Source organism: Serinus canaria, chromosome 24 (assembly GCF_022539315.1).
Source record: "Serinus canaria isolate serCan28SL12 chromosome 24, serCan2020, whole genome shotgun sequence".
NCBI classification, from domain to species: domain Eukaryota; kingdom Metazoa; phylum Chordata; class Aves; order Passeriformes; family Fringillidae; genus Serinus; species Serinus canaria.
In genome coordinates, this window is record NC_066337.1 from 1,705,409 (window position 1) to 1,724,723 (window position 19,315).

Below are 19,315 nucleotides of genomic sequence, written 5' to 3' on the forward strand. Positions count from 1 at the left end.
ACCCAGGAAATGTGAATTTCTGCAGAGAAATAAGGGAAGCTGGCTGCATCCAGCTGCTCTGCCTCTCCCTGCTGCTAAAAGGCATCAGGGAGCTGCCTGACCTTAATATTTATAAATGGGATGAGCTGAGCAGAGCCCCAGGGCAGCTCCAATGATGGCACTTTGCTCCAGCCAGCTCTGGGTTCTGCTCTGGCACAGCCAGCAGCCTGGAAAAAATAAATCACATCTGGGTTTTCCACCATCAGCAAAAAAACCCCCTCTTAGAGCTCAGGGTGTGGAAAGGAGCAAAGAACTGGGGTAGCAGCAAGACAATTCCTGCAATTACATCCCTGGTTACCAACCAGAAACCAGAGCCCTTTCTGGCACCAAGAACTCATGAAGTTTTCAGAGGCTGGTGCTCAGCAGAGAAGCTGCCAGGGAACCAATGGCTGGGTGGCCAAGGAAGCTCCCTGCACACAGAGAAGTTGGGTCTTGCACCACAGTGGATCATTGAATCCACCTCCTGCCACACTCCAATCCTACCACCACCTCAGCAGAAGGAAGAGCACTATTATTTCTTTCTGGGAGGTTTTAACCCATAATCCTTGCAAACCCTTAGCAGCTTCTGTCAGAAAGGGCTGCCCCTGCACACGAGGCTGTTTCAGACACAGATGACTAAGGAGCAGCAGAGGGGTGATGGCTCTCAGGCTGGGGATCAGGCAGCACACAGCATTTGTCTCCACACAGCCAGACAGGAAGGGTGAGGACTTGGGTTAGTCACTGGAGTTCTTTGGAGCAAGGCACCCCTCCCTGCTTGAGGAAAGCACAAACTCACTCCCAGGGGTAAATCTGTAGAAAAGAAACAAATGAAGCTTTCTGAGGATAGCAGGGTTTTTTGGACATGTCCATCTACCTATTACCCTATCTGGGCTGTCATCTGGGGACAGGTGGAAAAGATGGATACATAAAGCCACTCCCAGCCAAACCCCTCTGCTCACTGCATCCCACAGGCACCCAGGCTGAGGTAAAATCCAGCACACTCAAAGGGGTTTATTCAGTGTTTTAATGGACTTGAACAGACAACATGGTTTCCATAGCAAAGGATCATCAGCCCCACCTTGTACAAAAACAGAGTTTAAAAACATAAAAGGAACACAACCTTAAAAAAAGCCCAAAAATGGGTATTTATTTTTTAAAAAATTATACAAAAACACCTCTGCCTCCTCACACTTTTCCTGCCTCCTGGAACTTCTTAAACAGGGGTTCATCAGCCCGCAGGGGGAAGGTCAGAGCCCGTTTCTGGTAGTACATGGAGTCCATGGCCAGGTTGTCGATGACATCAGACAGGAGATGGGCTCTCTCCACGGAGCTGCCTGGTGCATCATAGCCCAGGGCAGTGAAATGCACGTGCAGGTGGTGGTAGGAGGGCTGGTAGTGCAGGTAGATCCGCAGCTGGGAGCCCGGCACGCCGAAGCGCCTCACTATGGCCTCCTGCAGAGGGGAAACAGAGAGCTCAGCACTGGCAAAACCTTGGAATGGATGGGAAAGAGCATCTCTGGATGGCAGGAAAGGTGTAGAGAAAGGTAAAAGGGAGTTCAGCTTCCTCACAGCAAGGGAAAGGGGGAAGTTCCGAAGGACAGAACTCTTTCCCACCCTCCACTTCAGCCTCTGCAGGGACAGAGCAAGGCCTCCAGCTGCCCCAATTTTATCTCTCCATGATGGGATGTGCTATCCACCCCTATCATTTTCCCTTTCACCCTTATCACTCCAACTCATTGGAAAAGTAACAGGGATCCGTTACCAGCCAGTGTAATTAAAGCTATGAACAGCAACAGCGAACTCCGGCACGCCGGCTCCGCTCGCTGCAATCCCCTGACTAATCTCTTAATTAATCTCCCACCTTCCCTAGTGCAATTACTTTCCAAATTCTAACGCAGTGAAGGAAAGAGAAGCTACTGCACATCCATCTCCCAAACACACCCTGTGGAAAAACACATCAGCCAGTGAGAACAGGCAAGGGATTGGGACGGGGTTGTTAATATGAAGAGCTCACTGCTAACAGGAAGTATAAAGCATTCCTACAGCACCTGGATGTGGCATGATCTGGGGAAGGTGCTGATGGAGAGCAGGAGCCAGGCTGTCCGGGCAGAGAGGGCAACACTGCCCTGTTTCATGAGTCATTATCTCCTGAGGAGCAGCCCCCAGGCAGATGCTGTGCCAGAAAACCCAGGGCGTGCCTTTGCAGAGGCAGCCAAGCTCTCCCTGGCCAGGGCAGCAGCGTGGGACCAGGCTCACACTCACCTTCCCTTCCTGCAGGATGTTCCTCAGCAGTGGGAGGTGCTCAGCCGTGAGGTCCCTCAGAGACTTGATTTCGCGGCGGTGCACGAGGGCGATCAGGTACAGGTCATCCAGCTGCAGGGACACAGGGTGGGCATGGAGGGGACACACAGGGAGCACATGGAGGCAGCACTGCTTTGGGCCTGACACACTATTCACAGCTTCCCAGGCTATTATATAGGGATCCTGGTGCCATTCAGGGACATTTGTGCTGCACAGGGATACTTGTGTTACACAGGGATATTTGTGCTGCACAGGGTTATTTCTGTTACACAGAGATATTTGTGCTGCATAGGGATATTTGTGTTACACAGGGATGTTTGTGCTGCACAGGGATCCTTGTGTCATACAGAGATATTTGTGCTGCACAGGGATATTTGTGTTATAAAGGGATTCTTGTGTCATACCAGGATCCTTGTCTTCAACAACCACATGGGGGGCTGAATGTCCCAGTATGGGATGAGCTCAGCCACAATCCCACTACACCTCAAAGCATCATTTCTGGTGAAACTGGGTTTTGTCCAGAAATGACCAGAAGAGAACAGCCTCATCCCAACCCATAAACAGAGGGATCACAAATACTTTCTCAGCATTAGAGGCAGATGGAGTGACCAGCTCTCTCATGCTGGGAGTATTGCACTTGGTGCTGCCCTTCCCACCTGAGCACCTCAAAAATGCTCTCTCTGTATAACTGGAGGCTGGAGTTGAGGTGCAGGGACCCACCCAAACATGTAGGGTCACTAAGCCCCTGCCAGCACCCCCATGCACAGCCCACAGCCTTCTTAGTGACAACTGATCTGCAGCACACTCAGGCAAGCATTTACAGTGAACCACTGTAGAAAGCCACAAGCCTACTGGAGAGAAGACAACAGTGATGCTCTGGAGAGATGCACCTTAGGCTCCAGGCACTCCTCACACCTCAGGGAGAGCAAAGAAGCTTCCCCCAAGGTGCTCTGCAGCACTATGTTAATTTGTCCCAGTTCTGCCCTCCCCACTGCCCCGTTGGCCTTCCCTGCCCCTTTTACCCTTATAAGTTCATGTGTTCATGTCCTAGTGAGTTCTCCCTTTCCCATTATGCCATTGGTTTGTGTAACCCTGTCCATCCACCCTGGCATCCCCTGTGTACTGCCCCTGAGCCCTCAGACCATTGGATCCCCGAGGCTCTCCTCTGCCCCCCTCTTTCCCCGGATTTATACCCTGGACCGTCCTTGTCTTTGGCCCCTGGATCCCTTCAGCATGTTAGAGCTCCATGCCCAGGGCCTCCCATGCCTTCCCCGCCGAGCTGCTGCATGTGTGGGTGTGTCTGTGTGGGAGAGAGCGGGAGAGAGCGGGAGAGAGCGGGAGAGAGCGGGAGAGAGCGGGAGAGAGCGGGAGAGAGCGGGAGAGAGCGGGAGAGAGCGGGAGAGAGCGGGAGAGAGCGGGAGAGAGCGGGAGAGAGCGGGAGAGAGCGGGAGAGAGCGGGAGAGAGCGGGAGAGAGCGGGAGAGAGCGGGAGAGAGCGGGAGAGAGCGTGTTGGTGCTCTTGCGGGTCCTGCCTTTGGTCTCAGGGAAGGTTGTGTCCACCACCACCACTGCAGACCACAGCAAACTAGAGTGGCTAAAACTGAAACTGAAAACTTCCCCAGTGATAAGCTCACTACTTTTCCACTGTGCAAACAGCTGGCCACTTTTGAATCACATCAGTTCTATAAACAATTTTCAAGGCCTAACTGGTCACTGTACAAACCCAGGGCAGCTAAATATGTCCCTTGAGCAGCTCTCAGACAAACCTTTGGCATCCCCTGAAGCACTCAGCAAGTTCAATGTTTAATGTGACACAAAGGTGTGGATCATTCCACTTTAAAGAAAATAAAAATCCCAGTCTCCTCTAGCTCAGTTAGTGGCTTTGTAACATAAACAGTGGAAAGAAAAGGGTTTAGATAGTTGAGATCCAGCAGATCTCTTCAGGGCTGTGAGAAACCCAATGCAGGTCTTTGGAAATAGATGCTGGTCTCAGAGGGTGCTCACAGGACCCTTCACAAAGCTCTCGAAGCACAGAGCTGCTCCTGCACCCAGCCAGCACAGCCATGCTCAGGGTTACATTTGATTCCCATGCACAGCTCCAGAAAAAGACAGTGCATCAGCTTGTGCTCTTTGGCTCCAGGCTGGATGGTGAGAGGAAAGGCAAACAGCTCTTCTCCTTAGAACATCTGCATGTTGCTGTTTGAAACAAATAATCCTGTTGCTAAAAAGGCCTGGAATGATGTCATGCCAGGCATCGCTTCAGGCAACGCCTCAGGGCTCCTGCAGATTTAAAACCAACTCAAAAGTTGTGAAAGAAAAAAAACAGAAAAAAAAAAAAACCACAAAAAAAAAAAAAAAAAAAAAAAAAAAAAAAAAACAAAAAAAACAAACCAAAAACAAACCAAAAAAAAAACCCCACCACCCCAAAGAAAATCCCCCAAAACCCCCACCAGCCCAAGAAACCAATTCAAACCATTATCAAGGTTGGGCAGCAGCACCAAGAAGGCTGAGACCAGCAGATTTCCCAGTGATAAAGGGAATTTTCCCCCCATCCAGTAGTCTGAAATAACTGCAGGTGAATTCATAGGATCTGTGGGCCAGGGACTAAAGGAGTGAGGCCACACTGCAGAAAGGACTTCTGAGGGAGAGTCCTGCTGGGAGCTGCATCTCACCTCCCTGATTTCATTCAGCAGCCTTGCCTGTCAGGTGAGATGTGGCAGAAGGAACCTTGTTCCCCGGCAGCCCCGGGGCTGTCAGGATCAGCTCTGGCTCAGTGCCACCCACAGCCAAGAAGAAATTCCTTGGCTCAGAGGCAACCTGGATGCTGTCTGCCTGCCTGGGAAGGAGATCAGCAGTCCAAAGGGCCCAGATAGCTCCAGGGATGACTGGGGTGCAGACAGCAGCCCAGCAGTTGTGGAGAAGTCCAGAAGATCCTGTTCAGCGCTCCAAGAGACAACAGAAACACGGGGAAACCTCCCCTAAGGACAAATCCTGCCACTGAGACACTCCCTGACCACGCCAGCTGGGAGATGTGGATGCAGCAGCTCTTTAGAGAAATCCAAACCACAAATTTTAGCCCAATCCTGATGTGAGTTGCCAAGCTTGGTTGCACACAAGGATATGTGCCAAGGTTTTGCTCACAGCAAGGAAAGGGTCAACATGCTGCATGTTTTTAAATATTGCTCCATTGGGAGGGCACTGAACAGGGCACATCCTACAAGCTGGACATGTATCCCCTGTGCTGCAAAATCTCACCAGGGAGAAGGGTGTGCTCTGGTGACCAAGTGGAAATTCGAGCTTAGCTGTCCCATCAGCTCTTGACAGGGGATTTTTGGAGTAAGTGATGTGCAAGGAATTCACAGGGAGCAGACACTGCCCTGCAGGGACTCCCCGAGACAGCTCAGCTCTGCACCACAAACAGCTGCTCCCTGCACAGACACACAGGATGGAGCTGCCCACCAGCAGCCTTCTGTTCCCATTTTTTTGAGTTTTAATTTTCATTTCTAAGCCTTAATCATACAGCAACTCTCCCCACATGCCCCCTGCAGAATCATATGAGGATCAGAAACACGATGGGAACTTTTTTTGATGCCACCAACTTCAAGGGAGGGGTGTGTGTATGGAGTTTCACCTCCCCAAATTTAAAGCATAAAAGGGAGCCAGAACCCAAGAAATAATTCTCAGTTTAGGATTACAGCCTGGTCTTAGAAATCACTTTCACCAAGTAGCTACTCCCACAAGGGGTAAAGCAGCTGCTCATCAGCCAAGAACCATCTGTTTAACACTGTGGAGGAGAGTTAATTGCAGCAACCAAAGGACAACACAGCTGCCTGGTTTGCACCTCAAGTCAAGGTTTGAAAAAAAAAAAAAAAAAAAAACAACAAACCCCCCCAAAAAAACCAGACAAGTTCAGCAGAACAAATACACAGGTTTTGGTCTGAACACATCCTGACAACATTTGGGTTGATATGGACAAGTGAAAGTAAACCTAATAAATACATCTCAGCAAGAGAGAACAGCCTGGGTCTGCAGCATTCCTAATCAGCTTGAGCTAAAAGGCCCTGGCAACGTCATCACTAACAACAGTGTGCACAGAAACCCACTTAGACTCTCTCAGGGTGCTCTTAGTAGCCTGAAAGTGGACATTTCCTCTGGATTACCTTCAGACAGGCAGCATGAGAGGAGCAAACCAACCTGGTTTTGATTCCACTTTAAATCTGGAACCAGAACAAAGCCATTGGAAGGATCTGGGTTTTCATGGACGATTCGATCAGCCTCAGCTTTCTTCTCCAGGATATTATACACCCACTGAAAGAGAAATATGTGATTTAGAAGTCAGCAGATAATTAAAAAACAAAACCTCAGGTGCATTTAGCCCAGCTCATGGATTACTGCACATTCTCTGCAACTAGAATTCATTAAAAAAACCTGCCAATTTTATTTTAAATGACCAAATAATTTGTAATTAATTAGCCATAAAACACTTCATCAACCAATAAACTCCAGAATATTATGAGCACTTCAGTAAAAAGCAGTGGAACCCAACTCTTGTGGGGCTCAGCACACACTTCTTGCAGCACCATGGGGCTATTTACATCTTTTTTACCCCCCAAGCTGCAGCAAAATCTTTACAATCAGGTCTGGGAAGGGAACTCGGCTGATTTTGTTCCCTATTCAAAAAGGAAGGAGCAGAGTTGGATGTGGCTCTGGCTGCTGGCAGTTCTCTGCAGGGATACGAAAGGCCTGTGTTTTTTTGGGCAATGGATGTCTCTTGGCTCCCTGGCTGATTAGAAAACAGCTCACCACTCTTCTTCTTCCATACTTAAGGTTCCAGCCTCCAGCCTGCCTGTAATCCCTGCTCTGGTTATCCCCCCGTGCTCCTCCTGCAAGGCAAAGCACCATTCAGAGAAGAGTTATGGAAATGGAAGACTCCAGGGATAAATGACAGAGTAAGACCAGAGAAAAGCTTCTTTGCTCTCCCTGGCTCCCAGCCTCAGCTCCAGCATCTTTCTTTACACTTCCAAAATGCATGTTATGCTCTAGCTAAAGCTTAGATTAAGTACTGGACTGGCAAGAGAGTCCTCAGCCAGGTCCCTGGAAGGTGGTAACACAAGGCAGCAGGAAATTGCTAAAGTCTGGAAGCTGAAAATGTTTGGAAACATAATTTTCCTCACCAAATATAGGTCTGAAATATTCTGGCTGCCCCAGGTCGGTAGAGAAGGTGCAGCCAGTTTCACAAGCACACCAAATGAGCTGGGCTGGATTTCCCCCCAGACACTTTGGGGGAAATCCATCAAGAGTTTCATTAATCTAATAAACACTTTGGATTGCTGGAAACTGACCTGAATACATCTGGAGAGAAAAAACTACTTCTCATTCCTAAATCCGGGATTTTTGGCTTAAATTGCTATCTTTTCTCCTTAGCATCATCTTAGAGATTAGATTCTTCAAGTGATTCTAAAAAGCATGGCACAAGCTCACTCTGATCCATAACCCTGGGAGGGAACTTCAGAGGGAAGCTCAGTAGAAAATGGACATTTGCCTTTTGTTGGGATTTTTAAGCCTGCTCTGATCACAAGTGCCAAGCTATCAGTGCCCTAAATAAGTTCACTGATCAGATGAGCTGAATTTTAAACCCAAGGCTGCCTCGTGATGGGCAGGTCCTTGGCTGACTGCTCCTGCTGCTCCCAGCACAAGCTTAGCAAGCAGAACACATGTCCAGAGACTGGCACCACAATAAAACCATTATCCTGAAAGCACCCACACTTTGTATCTTCCAGCAGGAAACACAGCTGCCTCTGTAGTCCCCTGGTATTTCTGTCACCCCTCACATTTCCCCTTCCACTTGGCAAAACCAGTTGGATAAAGACAAGGAACAGCATTATTAAATGCCAGAGGTCAAGGAACAATCATGATTTCTCAGCAGATGCTCCTGATGGTCACCAGGAACGTGTTTCCATGTAGTGAAACCAGCTCACAAGCACTTGGGGCAAGAGGCAGAGTGAGAGCTCAAGCAATTCCTGAAGGCAGCTGCTACACCAGGAAACATAACAAATTTGGGAGCAAAAGAAAAGAGAAAATATTCCATGAAGGCTGTGGCCTGGAAGAAACACACACTTGCCTCTCTCCAGCTAATAAATGCTGCAGTTTAAGGCAGCAGGAAAGATGGGGGAAGGTGGTGGTGGGGGGGCGGAATCCAAGGCTCCTGGTTAGTTTTGGGGAGTTATTTTTAATGGAGAGCCTCAGCAGCCCCTGGATTTGGTTTATTCCCCCTTCTGCAAAGGCTGGCATGAATTGATCCCTACAGACTTGTATTCCTTTGGTCACTAAAGAAGAAACAGGGAGATGAACAGTCAAAAAGTAAAAAAGCTGGGGCTGCCTGGGGCAAGTAGCACACTAAAAGTAACAGTTTCACCACATGAAATATGGACGGAGGGGCTAAATGACAGGAGGAGTGAGTTGTGATGCAGGAATCCAAGCACATTCTGTGCCTTTCCATTTCCACAACAACCAAGAGACTCCTAAGAAGCCCAGTGAACAGCACCAATGCCCAGGAAGCCAACCTTGGAAAGGAGAAAAAAACTTAGAGCTTCTCCAGAAACTTGAGGAAAGGCAATTTGAAGTCCAGCTCCAAAGCAAACATTTTTCTTCAAAGATGGAACAGGATGTCCCAGCCAACCAAATAAGAGGTGACAGCATTACAGAGCTGACAACACAACCAACAGGGAGATGGGGCAGAACATTCCTGGCTCTCCAGCCGGGGCTTCAGAGAAGCGTTCTGACAGCAGTGCTTTGACAGAGGAGACCAAAGACATCTGTGTCTGCAGGAGAGGGCATGGTACCCATACCTGGATGCTGAAGCTCTGGGACTGGATGAAGGGCAGGGTTATGTTCTTGTAATCCTCCCAGGTCTCACGGATGAGGTGCACTTCCTGGCGGAGATATTTCTGGATGTGTTTCTCCGTGGCAGGGTACACCACTGTGGCTTTGATCTCTAGGAACAAACACAATCACTGAGTTACCAACCACATTGCTTCCTTCAGTCCCCAACAAATCTGTTTTCCCTTCCAAAAAATGCCACACTAAGACATTCTGAAGAGAGGGTGAGGGAGAATGGACATGGAAAACAAACAAGTGCTTTAACCTTCTGCACTGCTGCTGCTTTTCTGAAGAAAGAGAAAGCCAAGGCCACAACCAGGGCATGTCTTTCCAGTTCAGGTGGAGGAGATTGCTGTCTGAGTTTTTCCACACTCTCTCTTTCACACCTATTAGCAACATCGGGGCAGAGGAGGGGCTCCCAGGGCAGTGTTTATGAGCAATCAACAACCAGGACAGAAACACCACCCTGGGGACAGAGACACGTCTTCTTCATACTTAAATTCAAAGTTCACAGGACACACCCAGCAACTTCATCCAGCCACAAACCAAGACGAACTCCCAGGAGTAGCTTCTTCCCAGAGCTCAGTCAGAGTGCTTGGCCTCAAGCCCCAAGTACAGGAGGCAAAGAAGTCAAGGGCACAGGGACAGATCCAGAGCAAGCAAAATGAGCTGATAGGTCAACACAGCTCAGGATGAGCCAAAGGAAGAGGGTTGAGTGACCCTCTGCCCACAAAAAGCATTTCGGTATTTACCCTGGCAAAAAGAAGACATTTTCTGTTTGCCTCAAGACTGGAACTTTGCTGTGTAATTTCTGTGCCATTGAACAGGATGCAAGTGCTTACCTTGTCCACCTGGCAGCTGTGATGTCGGCAGCAGCACATCCTAGCCACAGGGCCAAAACACACAGAAAACATCCGTCTTTGGCCAAGATTGGATGTGTGATACGGAGCCTGCCACAGCTCCAAGGTGCTCCAAGGGCACAGGAGTGTCTCTGCCTTCCCAGCTGACAAAGCTGCTATAAACTTCAGTGCATGAAGGAGAAAAGCCCCATGAGCCTGAGCAAACCCCAGGCAGACTAGACTGAGGCGAGTGACTGGGGCACTGTGAACACTGCAGTCTGTGCCCAGGGTCTGCCACACAAAACCACAGGCTGGACACACAGCAGGGCACCAAAGCTGTGCTTCACTCCTGAAGTACGTACACAGGCTAGCTAGACACTGAATATAAACACCTATTTGTTCCCAGAGCCAGGATTTAGGATGGTTTGAGTCTTTTTTAGTTTTCTGCTTTCTGTTTTTTTTAAGGTCAGCACTGTACAATCTGAGAGACTCTGCCTTTTCATTCCATGCCAAACCCAGCTTAATGAAATCCACAGGAAAATGCTGGTAACATGAAATATGAAAATGCAAACCACAAGGGCAGTCTGGTCTGATTCCCACCATACACATGTTCAAACAAGGTTGTTTTCCAGGACTCAATTAGCACTTCTAGCAGGATGATGTAATACCAAAGAAAAAAAGACAAGGCTGTAGCTCTCCTCGCTTAAAAAGATCAGCAAAGCACTGGGGAGAAAACAAAAGAGGCAAAAGATAAAATACCACAGCCAGCCTCAGGCTGAAACTTTCAAAATTTGATTTTATACCCCAAAAATAGAGCAAGATCTGCAGCAAAAGCCCCTCAGTGCTGGGTGGTGATAACCACAGTGCGTGGAGGTGCAGGGGACCCATAATGGCTTCCCTGGCACCTCCCCAACTTGGGGGTGGCTGCTCATGGTGGGGAGAGAGATCAGGGTGCTTTAAATGAGAGATCATAGAACTCCTTAATGTGCAGCTGCAGCTGAGCAGATGTTTGGAAGAAAAGGCAGGGGAAAGCTGTGGTTCACTTATGACTATTTCCCTTCTAAAGGTCTCATCAACCCCAAAATGCCCCAGCGATGCTAATTAGCATCAATCAGTGCAGCCAGAGAGGCTGTTTGATACCTGCTCAGAGCCTGACAGTCCTTAGGAGCTGCACACAGGATGCCAAGTCACAGCTGAGCCCAGGCTCGGCTGCAGGAAACATCCACAGCAAGACCAGGCTTGCCCCAAAATCTTCCCAGTACTGGCACTCGGCCACACTCCGGTTTCCAAGTCTGCTCCTGGCAGGCTCCATGTGCACCGGAGCAGCACGTAGGCCGTGGGGCACCCAAAACCTGCCCTGGCCTGGAAGCGGGGGTAGGGAACCGCTGGACACGTGATGTGGGTTTCTAAGCTGGCTGAAGCACCAGGGATTGTCTCTGCTCACATCTGACTCACATCAGCCAGCCTGTTCCTGAACACCGGCCCGGGGCCACCACAGAGCATCTGTGGTTTATTCTGGAAGACAGGACTGACCATCAACTAACTGGAGGTTATAAAAAGCCAGGAGGTTTAATTGAAGGAACCTGGATGAGCAGGAGGCAGAGAACGACTGCCCAGGCTGGTAACTCTACGACAGGCACTTGAGAGGATCACCACAGTGCTGGGAAACTGCCCAGGAGAAAAGGAGGCTCAGATTGACCAGGCACACACTTCTCCCCTCTCCTGCTAAAAACAAGAGAGGAAAACACAACCCAAGACAAAAGGAAAATCAGAACACCATTTGGGGAATTTAAGGAAAAACCTGGAGCTGTCTGGAGGCAGCTGCTGTCAGGAGGAGAGGACAAAATATGAGCAGAGAGAGCTCGTGCAGTAGGAAAGGGCACACCAAGCTCACTAATGATCTGTACTTGGGGCTCATCCCCTTCTGTGCCACACTGTCCCCAGGCTCTGCCAAAACCCCACTCCAGCTCAGCACATCAGTGAGGAGAGGCCTCACACTCTCTTCTCCCACCCCACTGCAGCATTAACACCGACTACCAGCCTGTTTTAGACAGATGTAACCCTTCCAAGGAGCCAGGAGAAGTACACGGGATAGGCACAACCTATATCTCCTTTTGGCCAGGGGTGTTTTTTCCTCTCTTTGCTAGCAGGAAGCAGAGCTTTCATTTATAAGCTCCCCAATCAACCTCACCATCAGGTGCAGGAAGGTGCCAAGGCTGGGGAACAACAGGCAAGTCAGCATTTGAGCTCTTGCAGGTCTTTTTTTCCTCTTTCCTGCTACACCGAGCTCTGAGCTCTCTTCTCACTATCAGGTGGGATTACAGCGCCTTGGATGCAGCCCTAACCAAATACATAATGCCCTAAGTAAATATATAACACAAAACCTCTCCCTCTGCATGAACAGCCTCTATTTGGGTTTATGGTCACACAGGAACACCGGATTCCAACCCAGCCCCAGCCAGGTGCGCCCACGGCTTTGTCCCAGACAGCTGGGGCACTCTTAAGTGAATGAATTAAAGCTGCAAAGGATAAAGCTTGCATAAGAGCTCACAGTTTCCAAGGCTAGCACATGCCAGGGCAAGCCAAGCATACTGTCAGGGACTCAGTTAAGGCAACCTGGCCCCTGGGGCTCACACCAGGACTTGGGGGGCTCAGGGAACTTTAGCTAAAACAGGCACTGCAAAGAGGAAAGTTGCAGTTTACCACCTCTGCAAAACACAGAGCAAAGCACAGTGACACCCCCCACTATCCTCCAAACCACCCCTCATGCTCCCATGGCTTCAGGCTGGAGCTTTTTATTTTAAGTGTAAATGCAAGAAGTTTCCTTGGCTGGGCAAACCCCAGAGGCAGCCAAAGCATGGAGACGCAGGAAGAACCAGCCTTCCCACTTCAGCTCCTGCAAGTCTCTCCAGCTCCTCACTGCCCAAAACCAGACTCTTTTTAGGATGTGGATTACTTCCTGCATGACTGAAAACTTTCCTTCCACGCTCTCCCATTTTTCCCACAATTTCTCCACCCCATGTTGGAGCAATGGAGCCAGAGCTTCTCCTATTGTGCTTGTTTTAAGATGTTTTTATCTTAAGATAAAAAGATAAGAAGCCTGTAGCCAGGGAGTAAAGACTCCTTAGAGGACTGATAAGAGCCCTTAAATCACCAGCACAGCTCTGGAGAAACACAGTCCCACAGCAGCCAGGCACGAAGAGGCTGCTTTTTGCCACAAACATCAAGCTCTCCTTGGCAAATGGGTGTGAGGAAATAGATGTTATCAGGCAACATGCACATTGAACCATCTGGCTTTTACAATCCAACCTTTGGTAGTCAGAAAATGTTTCTCCTTCTGTGAAATCAGCCCTTGCTCTCCCTGCAGGGGAAAGCCAAGGCTGGGGGTTCTTCTCACATCTAGGCTTAAGCTGCCTCTTAAGTCAAGGCAACATCCAGAAAGTGGCCTTAAAACAAGATGCACGTGCCTGCCTTTGGTAGCAGCACAGTCACATCAGCTCTGATACACTACTCCTCACAAATTCACAAAGTCCCCTCTCCTCACTCCACAGGTTTGGGTTGCCCTTCAGACAAACTCTGACCATTACTGGCTTGTCTGCAAATGTTATTTCCCATTTTAGCCTTGACACGTGCAGTAAAATCAGTGAGATGAGCAAGACTCATCTGGTGCTGCCTTTACACCAGTGTGCTCCCAGACCTAAAAATCTCATCAGAGTGAAATTCATCTTCCCCAAGTGAAATGTCCCTTCTGAGGTCAGAGGGGAGTCATTTGCTCAAGCAACATGCTTTGGCCTCCCTTTCCCTGTGTCACCATACAAACAAGTCATCATTGCTTGGGGTCTGTGCTGGTTTGACTGCACAGAGGGAGCAGCATTCAACCCTTGTCACAGAATCACTGGGTTGGAAGAAACTTTCAAGATCATTGAGTCCAACCCATGTCCTAACATCTCAACCAAACCCCGGCACCCAGTGCCGCGCCCAGTCTTGTTTTAAACACATCCAGAGGTGGTGACTCCACCACCTCCCCATGCAGCCATTCAAGAAATTTATCTGGATATTTATCAGAATTTTACTCTTTCTGTAAAAAACTTTTTCCTGATATCCAACCTAAATTTCCATTGGTGCAGCTTAAAGCTGTGTCCTCTGGTTTTGTCAGTGCTGCCTGGAGAAAGAGCCCAACCCCACCTGACTACAACCACCTTTCAGGAAGGAAAGGAGGTCTATCTCTCTTGTAGAGAGTGACGAGATCACCCCTGAGTCTCCTTTTCTCCAGGCTAGAAAACCGCAGCTCCCTCAGTGGTTCCTCACAGGGTTTGTGTTCCAAGCCCCACTCCAGCCTCGTTGCCTCCTCTGGATGCGCTCAAGTGTCACAATGTCCCTCCCAAACTGAGGGCCCAGAACTGGACACAGCACTCAAGGTGAGGCCTCACCACTGACAAGTACAGGAGAAGAATGACCTCCATGATCCTACTGGCCAGCATGGAGGTGGGGAAAGAGTGAAGGAAGTCTCCATTTCCAGCTGAATGAAGAGCCCCAGGCACCTGGGAGCATAGAGGCAGCACTGAGAAACATGCTCTGAAGGCAGCTCCTCATGGCATCAGCACGAGTCACTCACAGTCACCACTTCCTCAGTCTTGAGGTTTATCTTACCTCAGAAGCAAAAGGCTGAGTGTGGCAGGGTTCAGTTGCCCAGGGTTCTGTGAAATCCCCCAGGTAAATTCCTTCATCACACAACACAGGACTGTTCCAAGAAACTGCTTATTGCCAAAGTCTGGCCTTTCTTCTAAAATATTTTACTGTATCTTGTACTCAAATGTAAACTTGCAACGACCAAGAAATAAAACCCTGTAACACTAACCCTGCAACAAAGGAGCCAACAGACCCTGAGCAAGGGCTCCCTGGGTCTCCACATTATGACATTATCCCAGGTCAGTCAAACCCTGACTGCAGCCTCACAGGAAATTCCTCCTGTTTAGGTTCTTAAGCCACACTCCTCATGTCAACTGTACACTATGTCCTTGGGCTGACTCAGCTCCAAAGGGTAATTTCCCTCCCCTCCTGACACACAGGGCTGTTTGCCTGGTGCCAGCCCAGCTGCTCACCAGCAGTTCATGCAATGTGCCCACCAAACAGCTATTTGCTGCTAATTGCTTCAAAAGAAGAAGGCTCCTTGCTCTCCACTCTGATTTGGGGAGCCTGGATAGCAGCTCCAGGGTCTACAGCCCCCTCCTGATCTTCTGCTTGGGGCTGCTCAGCATCCAGAACGACTTGAGGGGTGCCAAGGAGAGGGGTGGGAAGGAAAGATGCACTACTGGGTTTTATAACAAATATTGCAAAAAATTACCTTTTGAAGACAGATTTAAAAGTCATAAAAAAGATAAAGCTCAGCATAAGAAAACCAGAGGCTTCTTCCCCATTCAAACATGCAGGAGGGGTTTTGCACCTGGCATAAGCCTTAAACAAAATAAGGAATTCTGTTCTCAGAGCAATGTGGAGTTACACAGCGCTGCAGCCAAGTGCTGTGAGGAAGGCAAAGGCGGGCAGGGCTGAGCTGGAGGCAGCCCAGGGGATTTCAGTCTTGCAATGCCACCTCGTGGGAAACACTGCAACTCCTGCCGGGCTGGAATACAGCAGGCACCCAAGCAGGAGCTTTCCCAGCTAACAAAGAGGAGCTTTAAGGTCTTCCAACAACACCCGTGATGTTATGGTGTTTTCCTCAGACTGAAACTCACTGCAACAACAAAATCTTTAATTTTGAGTCCTGCACAGGAGAAAAGGAGTTTTGCACAATTCAAGCTGACAAATCCAGACAGTGCTCCTTCCTACACTGTGGGAACAGAGCTAAAACAAGAGCATTTTTGGAAAGGCACATCAAGCATCATGAAAATTTAACTTGGCCCTGGAACAACATCTTACTTAAGGGACTCAGATTAATTTTGACTATTAAACCTGTTTGGTTGTTATTGTGTTTATAAAAGCATTGAAATGGAATTTATCACTGCACTTCTGGAATTTAAATATATACCATCATTCACATGGAATTAATTGTGGAAGGTGATTCAGCTCCACTCAGGTGAGACCCCACCTGCAGAGCTGCCCCCAGTTCTGGGGCCCTCCGCACAGGAAGAACATGGAGCCACTGGAGCAAGTCCAGAGGAGGCCATGGAGAAGCTCTGATTGGAACAGCTCTGCTCTGGAGCCAGGCTGGGAGAGCTGGAGGTGTTCAGCCTGGAGAAGAAAAGGCTCTGGGGAGACCTTAGAGCCCCTGCCAGTGTCTAAAGGGGCTCCAGGAGAGATGAAGAGGGACTGGGGACAAGGGCCCGGAGGGACAGGACACAGGGAATGGCTCCCACTGCCAGAGGGCAGGGATGGATGGGATATTGAGAATTGGGAATTGTTCCCTCAGAGAGTGGTGAGGCCCTAGCACAGGGTACCCAGAGGATCTGTGGCTGCCCCTGGAAGTGTCCAAGGCCAGGCTGGACATTGGGGCTGGGAGCAACCTGGGACAGTGGAAGGTGTCGCTGCCCATGGCAGAAGGTTGGAATAAGACAAACTTTAAGGTCCCTTCCAACCCAAAACAGTCTGGAATTCTGTGATTAAACTGAAGTGTCCAAAGACCAGCCCAGCTTTCCAGTGGCAGCTGGAAAGAACCACCACTGCAGGGCACCTTCCCACTGGGACCTGAGTCCCCTCCCCAGGGTGAGAGCCTTCCACTGCAGCTCCCCAACCTGCATATCAGTCCTTGTCATACTTGGTTATCAACAGTTTTATAACACACATGATGTGTGAAATCTTCAGGGGGATGGGGGTCATCTGCCCCAGCACTTGAGGTTACCAGCATTTAAATCCTCCTCCAAATACAAACTGCCTGTTCTTACCAGGTGACAAAAAAGCCCATGAGATGCCACCATGGGATGAGAAGCAGCTGCATGTGCCCTGCAGACTGTTTCAAGAGAAACATTCTGGAAGGAGACAACTCTTTCTGACTCAAGTAAGAGCACTAAGAGCACTGACAACCACCCACAGAGAGCCCTCTCACCCTGAGCCTTTCTGCACCTTCCTGTACAAGGTCACCAAGCTATGGCCATTCAGTGCCTCATCAGCTGAGCCACCTGTCTGTGGCATGGGAAAAAGGGGATGAAAGAGGGCAGCATTCAAAGCCTCAGGATGAGACATTGCCTCCAGTATGGCAACAACCCACTGACCTTCCCACCTGGGCCAGGTGTGCTGCTGTCACCAAACCACAACCAGGGTGACACAGCCAGGTCCAGCAGTGGCACCTGCCCATCTCACTGCATCCTCCCCTCTGGAATGGGCAGGAACCACATCCTGGCACCCCAGCTGCCCTCCCAGGATCCCTGGGCAGGACTGAGGGCACTCACCACTCAGCTCCGGGGGAGGGCTCAGGTAGAAGGTGCAGTAAATGTCATTGTGCATCTGCAGCTCTGATTTCATGGGCTTCTTCAGCAGGTCTGGGATCTTCTCCTCCTGGAAAGGAGTCTTTTCCAGGATGACTACAGCATCTGTGCCCTCTCCAGAGAGGCCAATCCTCTGGAATACCAATGGATAAAGTCATCAGCAACACAGATCCAGCACTGGGTGGACAGTCTGAGGTCAGGGATCATGGCAGACACCTTGCAGCCCCCCAGTCCCCATACCCAAACCCCCCTGCAGGCCAGACATCCAACCAAAAACAACAGCACATTTGCCTTGGAGCACCAGCAGGAATTTGCTCCCCACCAGGGAACACAGGTGGTTTTTGGGGGAGTTGGGGATGTGGGCAATGACTCAGCCCATCTGCACCTCCCCGGATGCTCCCAGGTTTCCTGCTAACCCACAGCACCAATTTCATCTCTGACACTTCCCAGGAAGAGGGCAAAGGCAGGAGTGGGGATTTACATCATTGTCAGGGAGCAAGTTCTGGGGCAGGGAGCACCTACTGCTGCCCTGCTCCACGGAACCACTCAGCCCCTGATCCAGTGGCCTCAGCATGCTGGGTTTGGGAGGCGCTGGGTGTGGAACATCCCCCAGCCCCACCCCTGTCTGTACAAGACCCATGTGAGGCCTCACCACACCACCTGGGGAGAGCAACTAGGCTCACCTGGGGCTCCCAACCCTGTCAGCTTGAGAAGGAAGATGTGTGCTAATGCCTTTACAAACAATCTGATGAGTGTTAATGTCTTTGTAATGGGTCTTAACGTCTCCATTGACTTTGGGCAGCTTGACTCCAAAAAGAGACAAGGGTCTGCACAAGCCTGAATTTCGGGGTAAAATGGCAGGTTTAAAGGGGGATATGGGGTGGGCGTTCAAGAAGGCTGTACCTTCCTAATAGCTCAGCAAATGGGGACAGGAAGAGGAAAACATGAGGCCGGGAGTTAGGATTAAAGGGAGGCTGCGCCCTCCAAAACCTCGAGAAAGAAAACCCTGCGGACACGTGGCTCAGCGCACTCTCTCACTGCACTGGAATAAAGCTGAAGGACTCCTATATCTCCTTCTAAGCATAAACCTCTGGCGTTTGTGGGTTTTCCCGACACGCTCACAAGGCAGAGCGAGTCTGTGCCCAGTTGTTAGTGCAGCAAACCACCGACTCAAGATCAAACAAGCAGCCTGGAACCTCCCTGCCCTCATCTCCTGCTTGGCTGAACATCTTCAGGAGACAGGGGCCGAGGCAGCTGAATGGCTCCCTCACCGTGCACAATCCCAAGAATTACTGCACATTTTCCTGTAACGGCTGTAGAATTTACAGTCCCAGAATCGGCACGCTGCTTGCAATCCAGTGCCACTTTACCTACCAAGCACGAAGAACGTGCTGGAATTCAAAAGCATCAAATCATACCAAGAAGAAAGAGGATTGCAATAAGGTCCCCAGCCGCCTCCCCGGCCCCAGCTCCGCCTCGGGCCGGGCCGGGCCGGGCCGCCCGGGAGGTCCCGGCACGCGCTGCCGGGGGCGGGGCCTGCCCGAGCCCGCCGCCGGGGGCGGGGCCGTGCCCACAGCGGGGAAGATGGCGGCGGGCGCGACCGCCCCCCACTCCCCCGTACCTCCGCGTGCAGGAACACGATCTTGTCTCGCGCCGACTCCCGCAGGACGCGCCGCACCCGCAGGTCCGACAGCGCGAAGGCGGCGGCGGCGCCGCCTTCAGTGGCGGCCCCGCCATTTTTCTCCTCCTCCTCCTCCCGCTTCCTCTTCGGCTGCGGGCCCTCCGCCATGGCTCGCAGCCGCCCCCGCACTGCGCACGCGCGGCGCCTCGGGACGCGCCGAGACATCGCGCCCCCTGGCGG

The 19,315-nt window shown here is 50.4% G+C and overlaps 1 protein-coding gene across 1 annotated transcript; it reads right to left on the reverse strand.

Moving 5' to 3' along the window:
• Nucleotides 1-1,009: 1,009 nt before the first annotated feature.
• On the reverse strand, nt 1,010-19,300 carry DCPS (decapping enzyme, scavenger). The gene is made up of 6 exons (XM_030231745.2): nt 19,076-19,300; nt 17,419-17,587; nt 9,167-9,312; nt 6,513-6,626; nt 2,281-2,391; nt 1,010-1,470 (listed from the first exon to the last, which is right to left on the reverse strand). Exons 1-6 carry the CDS (start codon nt 19,298-19,300, stop codon nt 1,204-1,206), a joined length of 1,032 nt encoding a protein of 343 aa, XP_030087605.1. The 3' UTR covers nt 1,010-1,203.
• Nucleotides 19,301-19,315: the final 15 nt, after the last annotated feature.